Source organism: Suricata suricatta, chromosome 11 (genome assembly GCF_006229205.1).
Source record: "Suricata suricatta isolate VVHF042 chromosome 11, meerkat_22Aug2017_6uvM2_HiC, whole genome shotgun sequence".
NCBI classification, from domain to species: Eukaryota; Metazoa; Chordata; class Mammalia; order Carnivora; family Herpestidae; genus Suricata; species Suricata suricatta.
This window is the reverse complement of record NC_043710.1, coordinates 18,629,794-18,640,425: the sequence shown is the minus strand read 5'-3', so window position 1 is coordinate 18,640,425 and position 10,632 is coordinate 18,629,794. Positions and strand designations below refer to the sequence as shown.

At 42.2% G+C, this 10,632-nt stretch overlaps 1 protein-coding gene across 1 annotated transcript in view; it reads left to right on the top strand.

Annotated features, from left to right (window-relative positions):
* ALKBH3 (alkB homolog 3, alpha-ketoglutaratedependent dioxygenase) overlaps positions 1-10,632 on the top strand; it is a 27,763-nt gene that overhangs the window by 8,971 nt on the left and 8,160 nt on the right. The window contains exon 6 of the mRNA XM_029915544.1: positions 4,858-5,289. Coding sequence (XP_029771404.1) covers positions 4,858-5,289 — 432 coding nt within the window. The remainder of the gene's footprint in view (positions 1-4,857; positions 5,290-10,632) is intronic.

Here is a 10,632-nt window from a genome sequence, read left to right as displayed (position 1 = left end):
TGTGCACCCTTGGACATGCTGGCCGTGGAGCCAGATTCTTAATGACTGGCCAGTGAGGTCGGAACATCTCCTTCCATTTCTCAGGCTCTTTTGCCATTTGTGAAAAAATCTGGTATTTTTCTTGTTGACTTTGTACTCATTCTGTGGCCGCAGTTCTTAGACTTATCATTGCTTTGGCTTATTTCTACCACTTCTTTTGTTTTTAAAAGTTTCCATGACAGTAGACAAAGAGATTCTAGTATATAAAATAAGCTTGTCCAAAGGATAGAGTTAAGGTCCAAGAAATAGCTCCCTGTTTAGTTCCTGGAATCTTGCCCTTTGGCAAGTAATTTTATGCTTTATTGAAAGAGACTTTGAAGAAAATGGAGTTTCGCTTAATGGCATTGGGATAAACAGAAATAGGACACATTTTAGAGCTTCTAGTAATTTGTTATAATAAATTACCACTTTACTAACCTGTTTAGGGACAGAATATTGATGGGGATGGGAGTGCGGACATGGCTTTTTCACATAAGGAGTTAGCTGCATACTTTTGTTTGTAGGGCTGCATTTAGAATGTGACCCGGGGAAGGGCTGAGACCCTTTATATCTGAGGTTGATTTGGAAACATGAAGGGAACGGAATTAGATCAATCCAACAGATGGCTGGCCATGTCTCTGTCAGGACTAATTTACCTTCTTGTCAACAGCCATAGCAGAGAAGTTGAGGATTAAACAGGATCTAGGGAAGAAGTTCTTTGTCATCATGTTAGCTCATCTTTTAACACGGGCTTTCTCAACCTTGGTGTTAGTGACATTTGGGGCTGGGTAATTCTTGGTTGGGCTGTCCTGTACATTGCGGGGTGGTCCGCAGTATCCACGACTTGTACCCAGTAGATGCCAGAGCGCTCTTCAGCCAGTTGTGACAACCAGAATGATTCCAGACATTGCCATAGGTCTGTGGGGGGCAGGGGGAGGGCAGAATTATCCGTGGCTGAGAACCACTGCTTTAGATTTTTTTTTAATGTCTTTATTTTATTTTGAGAGACAGAGAGTGAGCGGGGGAGGGGCAGAGAGAAAGAGAGAGAGAGAGAGAGAGAGAGAGAGAGACAGACAGACAGACAGACAGACAGACACAGACACAGACACGGAATCTGAAGCAGGCTCCAGGCTCTGAGCTATCAGCACCGAGCCTGACAAGGGGCTCGAACCCACATGACCTGAGCCGAAGTCAGATGCTTAACCGACTGAGCCACCCAGGCGCCCCGAGAACCACTGCTTTAGAATAAACATAAGGCACATGAGATATGCTGAGCAGAATGACCATTTACGCTTTGAGGACATTTCGACAACCTTTCAAAAAAATTTTTTAATGACAGTCTTTTCCTTATATGTATGTAGTATGAATTTACTATTGAAAATTCAGAAACTATAGATAAAGGTGAAGAATATTAAAATTTTGGATAATTTTTCCACCTAATGTTGCGCTCCAGTCTTTTTTTTCTTTTTAAGGTAAATCTGTAAAGAGTTTTCTATGAAAATACCAGCTAGGTGTACTGCATTTCATTTAACTATGTTCTTAATATATATCATTGAATGGTCTCTTACATCATATTTAATAGCTACATAGTATTCCGTAATCTATGTGTACATAGCATAATTTTTTTTGTTAGATGTTAAGGTTGTCAAATTAGAATTCTTTAATTTGAATTTGACTGGCTTATAACTTTGTATTTATTGCCAACAGATTGTTTGTTTATATCCCATCTTGAACAAAATCAAAAGAGATGCCTCTTTCTTAGATTTTTAAGGGTATATATGTGTGCTAGGGGTTCTTGTTTAATTTTAACTTTAAAATTATTATTCTTTCAAGCTTAATAACCCAAAATACAGGAGCAAGTTCAGTCAGAGGTTATTAAACTTCTTTTAGTGTGTTTTGAACGAACTCTCACATGAACCCAGTGTGTGACAACAAAGGAGTGCCTTGACTGGCTGGGGACCTGCCAGCTTGACCCCCGCCCCTCTTCCTGGAGTCCCAGAGAGCACCTCTGTGGCACCTAAGACTCTACAAAACACTTTTTGAAATCCACTGAATAGGTCCTTTTACTTCTGTGATTCATATTTTCTCATACTCTTTTCCTGAGATGTCTTTTAAGGATAGAATGCCTTCACTGAACAGTGAGATGATGCTGAATTTTAATTTAGACATTTGGTTCTGAGGGATCTGTATATAGAGAATTGGTTGGAGAGTCTAAATTAATCCTCTAGTTCATTATCCCCTTTTTTTCTCCTTACTTCACCACCAAAAATAGCCAGTAAAAATATATACCCATTTAGAAACATAATGCAAACTTGGAGTTATCACAGTGCTCAGCCCCTAAGCAAGTCAGGGAAGTGCTAATTAGTTTCCCAGTCTGACTGCAGAAAAGCCATCTTCCTCTTTTACTTTCTTGTTTTTCTTGCTAAGTGTATAATTCTAGCATCTGATCTTTATCTCCATGAAGATACAGCCATAAAACAAGTAGGAAATACAGCCTGCTAACATTGTTATGGGATTTCACTTTTACATTTATTCTCTTGAACATAGGTTAGTTTAATAACATTTCTGCTTTACTGATCTAAGTTTGGTTTGTTGTTGTGGTTGTTTATTTTTAAAAATCCTCTGCTTAGAATGTAATGTCCGTATCCATAATGAGGAGCCCCACTTTACCACAGTTTCTACATCACAGCAAAGCTGAGTGAGGCCCACATATGCTTTCTTGGCAGTTTTACCTGACAGTAGCCGTGGGATATACTTAGAATATTATGCTTGTCTTGCTGAACGTGCATTCCTTCACTGCCATACATTGAACATGACTTTGAAGGGGTTCTTTAGAGTTTTTAACGTAGACTCGGTGGATGCCTGGAGGGAGTCCATGAAATCCTTTTGGGGAGTCCACAGATCAAACTATCTTTGTAATAATACTAAGATTACATGATATATGACACTTCCACCGTGTCGAATTTGCACTGATGATACAAAAGTAATGGCGGATAAAATTGCCGGTATCTTAGCACGAGGCAGGGCTTTGTCGTCAGACTATCCTAGTAGTCACATATTCTTCACCATGCACTTCCGGTTTAAAAAAAAAAAGCTGATTTCATTTAAGAATGTTCCTCCAAGCAGTAGACATTACTACTTTGATTAAGTCTTGATATTTGAGCTCATATCTCTTTAATAGTTCAGTGAAATTAAAGGGATGCATAAAGCAGTCCTGCTACAAGGCCAGGCAGATGGTTGCCAAGGAAAAGCACTTGTGAGATTGTTTAAGCTAGAGCTCAACTACCTGCTTTTATTGTGGACCGTGTTTATTTGGAAGAACAACTAATAGACAAATTGTAGTCATTCAGGCTTGAGTATCTGGCAGACGTTTTCTCATAAATGAATGAAGTGAGTGTCACTTCAAGTGGAACAATGGATAGGGTTTGTTACTTATAAAAGTTGAGTTTTCAAGCAAAATTACTAGTTTGGAAAAAGTCCTATCTGCCACTTTGAGCCTAACCTCTTCCTATTACTTAGTGTTTTCTGATGAGATCATTGGTGATATTAATGGATATGGTTTTTTTATACTGTATAATGAAATGTGTCAGCAGGAGATCTGCATTACTCATTGGATCAATATTTTCCACATGACCAATGCTTGATGTTACAGAATCATGCAAGATTAAAAGACTCATTCCAAGTGCAGGCTGACCCAGTGGATTTAAATGTAACAATATGCGAAATTTGTTGATAATGGTTTCAGATTCTGCACTGTAACTAAACTTTAAGAAATCAGTACTTGTTGAGTTTTGGTGTAATATCAAAGACTATCCACGATTATTTGGAAAGGCTGGAAAAGACTCCTCCCTAAATACATATCCACGTGAAGCCACTTCATATACTTCAAAAAAAACAACGTACTATAACAGATTGAATGCAGAGGCAGATAGAATCAACTCTCTTCAATTAAGACAAAGATTAAAGATATTTGCAAAACTGCCACCTTTGCTGCCATTTTTTTGTACTGGAAGATATAGTTGTTTTTCATAAGATAATATTTACCTTAATATGTAATGATTGGGTTTGTATTTTTTTAATGAATTAACCAATAGTTTAATTTTTTTTAGTTTTAGTTTTTAATGTAATAAACATCATAGCTATAGATGAGGAACAGAGGTTCTTTGGGGACCTCAGTCATTTTTGATAGCGATGTGAGAACCACTGTTGCAGAGGAAGCTCTGTAAAGCACTTGGGGTTTCTTGGAGGAGGGACAGAATTCTAACAACTAAGTCAGCCATGCTGATTGTAGCTCCCCAAGTACAGCCTAAGGTCAGGGGTCGTAGCTTCCTGTAGTGTATGTGGCAAGACCGTGTGTTCCAAATATAAACTGCATAAGAGGACCAGGTGCTCAGGAGGGAGGGCTGTGGAATCTGTTGAAACCGTAGTTCATAGCCCACGTGTTTGTCAGGACCACATCATGATTCCATTCTGTAGAATGGTTTTTCCCTTTAGGTCCTATTTTTAGGAAGGTAGCCACTCTGGAAATATTAAATACTTTTTTTTTAGAGCAATTCTGTCATTCATGATAAAATAGAAATCGAATGAACAGAGGGCCACCCAGCAAGAAAGTGGTCTGATTCCTCAGCCATGAGTCTGTCTCTGCCAGGTGCCCTGCAGCCCATCAGCTGCGGCGGCAGAGCCCAGACTGCTGCTCCACTCACCTCCTTGGTGACTCACCGAGGTGACAGCCCTGAAGATACCGACACTGGCTTCTTTGCGGGATCACGTATTTAATGCAGAAGGGATGAGAGGGGTAGCTAGGTTTGGTCCTCATGACAATGCTGTACCAAATTTTAGTACCTTGATAAAATGGTAGAGGTCAGCTTGCCTCAAAACAGAAATAATGGGCAGAAATTGAACTATCCCTGTTGCTTTGGTTGTTGCATTCCAAGTGTGTTTGGCTTATTCCATGCCCCTGTTGATAACAAGACTGACTCCGCACTTCCTGTTTCACATGTGGCTCCCACCTGTGTCTCCTGCGGACTGTGTCCGCCCCTTCTCTTGGCCTGCGGACCGCAGTGGCATCCCGTGCTGCTCACGCTGAAGGACCAGATTGAAAAGAACACCGGCCACACCTTCAACTCCTTGCTCTGCAACCTTTACCGAAATGAGAAAGACAGTGTCGACTGGCACAGTGATGATGAGCCGTCGCTAGGGAGATGTCCCGTCATTGCTTCGCTGAGTTTTGGTGCCACACGCACTTTTGAGATGAGAAGGAAGCCCCCACCAGTGAGTATCCTCTCTCCCTCTTTTTTTAATGTTCTTCCTACCTGCTAATATTCTGTGAAAAAAGCGGAGTTCTTAAAAGCTTCTGTTTTCAGGGTTAGAGGACAGGAGTATGATGTATTTTGTTGTTGAAACATGTTCAACTGACCGCCTGCCCCATGGTTACCTTTTGTTTCCCGGAGTGGCCGTTCGCTCAGCATTCGCTTGTCCATCAGGAATCGCTGCCCTATGCCATGCGCCGGGGGCTCATTTCCGTTGGTGGAAAGAACAGGCATACTTCCTGTCCTCACGTATACAGGGGATAGACAGATATTACTAATTGCTGAAATGATTGAAGTTATGGTAAGTGCTGTGAAGAGGGGCTTCTAAAGGGAAGGCTCGAGCTAGGAAGTGCATGACAGGAAGGGAAGAAGGCGTGAGGAGGATGCCCCTGAGGAAGGCTCTAAGTCTTTTCCATGGCAGGGTTGCCAGCTTTCTGTGAGGGAACATCGTGAGCATCCGCATTGCCTTCTCGGCCATCTTCTGAAATAAAGGTGAACCTGTAATTCTCTCCGAAAGAGGAAGTTCAAGCCAAATTCTCAGAGGTGGTTGTCTGAATTCAGGGAGAGAAGCAGTAACTAAGCATAATAACTTTAGTTTTCCTGTCCCGAGTTTTACCTATGTTATAGGATATTTCAGGGACACGAGGAGTTTTGATTTTCTTAATTCAAAAACGTATTGGGGGCGTCTGGGTGGCTCAGTTGGTTGGGCGTCCCGCTTCGGCTCAGGTCATGATCTCACAGTTGGTGGGTTAGAGCCCTGCAGTGGGCTCTGTGCTGACAGCTCAGAGTCCTGAGCCTGCTTCGGATTCTGCGTTTCCCTCTCTCTCTGCCCCTCCCCCACTCATGCTCTGTTTCTCTCTGTCTCAAAAATAAATAAACATAAAAAAAATTTTTTTAAACCCAAAAACTTAAAAAAAATAAAAAACATAGGATTAAGATACATAGAAAAGTAGTAGAAACTCAGAGGAAAAGAGCAAACCTCTACCAAATGATCTTACTATCTTTGTGTCTTTCTCTTACCAAGGTTCTTGGTCGTTTAGCTTATAATGTTAAACCAGAGCCAGTCAGTGTGGAAAGGCGTGTAAGGCTGTGTTTAGAATATGACCTAATCCAGACCAAATAGTTACTACCCTGTCAGTGCTCATGTCTGTTCTTCGTCAGACATGCTTCCTCCAAGAACATAGTTAATGGACTGGGCTGCTTTCCTGACATGTATTCCAGTTTCCAAGCACGGTATTTTGAAGCATATTGTGTTATTTTGCATTTGTGCCATTAAGCAGCTTTGTTGGTCTAATTTCCCTTGATTAGGTTTTCTTTCTTTATTATAGTTTATTGCCAAGTTGGTTTCCATTGATTAGGTTTTCTTTGCTTTGTTTCTTTGGTGTGTGTTAGCAGGGGATTGTCAGTTGCCAATGACGTATTGAATGAACTTGCTTCTGGGCACTTGGAATGGCCTTCCCAATTTCACTGGTAATTAGCCTTCTCCGCTTGAGGAGCAGACGACCCAACTTCGCCATAATCTCTGGGTATGTTTATGCTTTTATATGTAGCCTTCCACTCAGTGAAAATCCAATCAGATAAATTATGTGAGTAATTCATCCTGCCCTTGGTAAGACGCCTGTTATGTGACTAGCAGAGAATCACCACATGTTTCGTTTTTAAGTTCAGATCCTCTTCTCAAGCCAGACGTAAGGCACACCAACTTTTTGTCAAGCCTGGTTTTGGGATCTGGGCTGTGGCAATAGCTGAGTAAGGTAAAGTCAGCTTTTTCCTCCTGCTGCTGTTTCCAGTGGAAGTCGTCCTCCACCTCTCTGAGCGGCGCCTCAGCTGTGGTAGGTCCAGCATGATGTCTGGGACAATCCTGGCCTGGAGCCTTGCTGGTATTTTCTTTGTTGCCAGGTAGTTACATGTCCAGTCAGTTTCTTTACACACATACATTCACCACCGCTCCCTTCTTAAAAACATTTGTGGCCTGTTTACAGATTTGAGGCTTAAGAATCCCCAAAGCAGGCTTCCTGGATAATTAGTTTTACCGTAGGAGCAATTTCCAGCCATTAAGCATTAGCAGCGCGCTGGTGCCCAGAATCCATTCCATTTCCCCGCCAGGCCAGGCAGCTGAAGGTCTTTGTTTTCGCATATGAAAACGTTATTCGTGGTGATCAAAAGCTATTTCTTGGTAATAAACTTCACTTATGTTATAGGTTAGTGAGTAGATGGAAAATACCACTGCCACACAGCCTTGTTTCTGAAGGCAGCCATTTGGAATGAAATCTCTGGTAAGAGGGAGACCGCCCATACTGCGCGTTTCTCTCCTCGAGGCTTCTCACAGTTTATGTTGATGAGCGGAGTGAGGGGGCAGCTCGGGAGACACGGAAGATGTGGCCAGGTCCCTGCGGTGGTCTGCTGGTAGCAAGGGAATCTCCACTCTACTTACGATGGCAGATTTGATGAAAATACAGACCTAAGAAGTAAGAAAAGTCATCTTAAAACAAAGTTGGCTGAGGAAGCAAATTTGGGAAGAAATTTAAAGGTGGCAATGCCTCACCTCAGGCTGTTGACTGTAATAAGTTTTGGCCTCCTGCGTCATCCTCATTGTGGTTGATTTTGACGTAATTGCATATCGTTTCAGTTCTGGCTTTTGTTTAAGACGGGAAAATTGAAGGTTAATATACTAGGAATGTAATCGTGCATTACTGAACCTAGTGTAAAAATGGCTTTCCCCCCGCAGAACCTATAAGTTCCATTCTTGGGTAAACAAGACCCAAGTTTAAACTTTTGGAAAGACTTCTTCAAGTTCCTGTAACATAGATTTCCAAAAATTCAGGTCTCCACAAATCTAGCTAAACCAGAAGTGCAGAGAAGTCTTTCTTTGAGTTAACAGCCTTAAGATACATCATCTTATCTTATTATAATGATCTCTCTTCTAAGGATTGAAAGGAAGTGGTTATTGCAAATCTGTGTCTACTTTTCTTTCAAAACTCCGGTGAGAGCTCTGAGAACATGACTCGTGAGTCATACAACTCAAGGTAAAAGCATAATAAAAAGCATAAATTACGTTAGTCTTCTGTGCGGAATTTGTAGGAGTCTGACTTTCTGTCAGGAAACTCTCCGGAACCTAACTTCGTGTGCCACCGTAGATTGTAATTTTCACGTCCGTCAACAAGACGTTCAGAGTGTGTTAGAGGTTGTGGGAGGGCGTCTCTTGTCAAAATCCAGGTCGTTTTAGCCTGTCAGAAGGGAATCTAAATCCCCGTTTGACTGGAGTCAGAGTTTCTCATCTGGAAGTGACATAGAAGAATCCTGAGATTTTTGTGTACTTTATTCAAGTGTTCAGTTTCGAGACAGAAAGGCATGTGTTTGGGGCCACGTTTTTCCATCCCGTCTCCCCCACCCCTGCAGCAGCTGTCTGTTGTGCAGGCTGGCGCCTTAGGCAGGTCTCTGTGGCCGCTGCTCTTCTGAAAGCTGCCCCAGTTCTGCACGTCGCATTCCTCACAGTGTCTCCCTGTGCCGAGATGGGAAGGAGACCTTTGTTTCCCCGAGTAGGAGGGCCCCTCGGGTGCAGCTGGCTCAGGCAGCGGCATGCACGCGTCCTCCCCGGGGCAGCCGCTTGCCTGCCCTGAGAGAGCCTCCGTCACTGTCCTCAAGTCCAAGTCAGGCAACCCCTGCCCGTGCTGTTTGATTTTAGAGTAAGTTCCCGTTTCCTTTAATGATAACAAGGCACCTGGGGGCGTGGCGGACCTGCTTGATCTTGCTGTTCCGTTCATCCCATCCCTTCTTTTGTTAATTCAGTTAAAGATATAATATGGCAGATATGGCACCATATCTGTCTTCCGGACAATATCAGGATACACTGTCTCAAGACAAAGGGAAAGCTTACCAAATATACTTGAGTAGACATTTTTTTTAGAAACCAAGAACCTTTTTTATTCTATCAAACTGAGCTCATTAGAGTTTGTCTACACTCCTTGTCCCAAACCTAGTCATACTTTCCAAAATGCATCGTGTCCCTGCTGTAAAGATTAGTCTGGTTCTTTTCCCAGCTAGCTTTAATTCTATACTGAAAAACAAGCTGGAAAAGGAACCACAAAAGCCATTTGGCAGGCTGCTATTTCTCTGTCGGTTCCCATGGAAACAGTGATGGCTGAGTTGGGGGGATATTAGATAATAGCAGGAAGTTTGTGATGCGCTGAAGGTTTAGATGCCAAAAGCCATGTTTTTCTAGCACATTACGCATGGATAGGCTCTGTCTTTGATCAGCCCAATCCTAAAACTTGTGAAGGGCTTCCACACACCTCAGGATGATTGAGTTGAGGCAAGTTCGGCATTTCTCTAGCCCCTTCTCTCTCTAGCACCTTCTGAAGATTGAGAACCCTGTTTGCAGCACCAGGAGAGACTTCTGATGGTGGAGGTTCTGAGAGTGAATTGGAGTATCTACTACTTATCACGCTAATTGCCTACTGCCCATCTCGCTAATTGATTTTTTGCCCTCTGCTGGGAAGAGTGGAGTATGAAAAGGTCAGTTTGATCATAAATACTGATATTTTTCCAGGACCTCAGAAGAAATGAAGATATTAGAATCCAAGATCCTGTGGTACTGACTAGCTTAAATTTGAAAGCTGGCTAAACCACACTGCAATATTTGATGGAGTACTCACTGAACCCCCACTTTAGCCAGTGCCCCACTGCTGCTGGCCCGGTCATCCGTACTGCTTTTCTTTTTTAGGTTTATTTCTTTTGAAAGAGAGAGAGAATGAACGAGGGAGGGGCAGAGAGAGGGAGAGAATCTCAGGCAGGCTCCATGCCCAGCATGGAACCCGATGTGGAACTCACATGCATGAATCCTAAGATCATGACCTGAGCTGATATTAAGAGTCGGACGCTCAACCCTCTGAGCCCCCAGTCATCCATATTTCTCAGTCAGCCCCTCTTTGGATTACAGCATCTGTTCTGAGAAGTTACCAGAAACACTGGAAAGAAATTGCTAATAACCATCGTCCTTTTAATATATCCCCAAATGAAATCTAGAAAGTCAGTTTTTATTTTTTGTATTTATCACTGATGGTTCCTCATTTTTTTCTACTTTTTTTTGCAAATGGGGTGATGATTAGTAGCTTCTTTATCGAAGCAATAGAAAAGTTACCCCATGAAAGGCACTATGAAAGTTGTTGCAATAATCAGTGAATTTTTAAGCTGTTAAGAATAGTAGATGCCACAGTGACTTTTCAGATGTGGAAATTGGGAAAGGAAGTGAGTAGCAGTGAAACCAAAATCCCAAGATTCTCTCAACTTGAGAAATGGAGTAGAA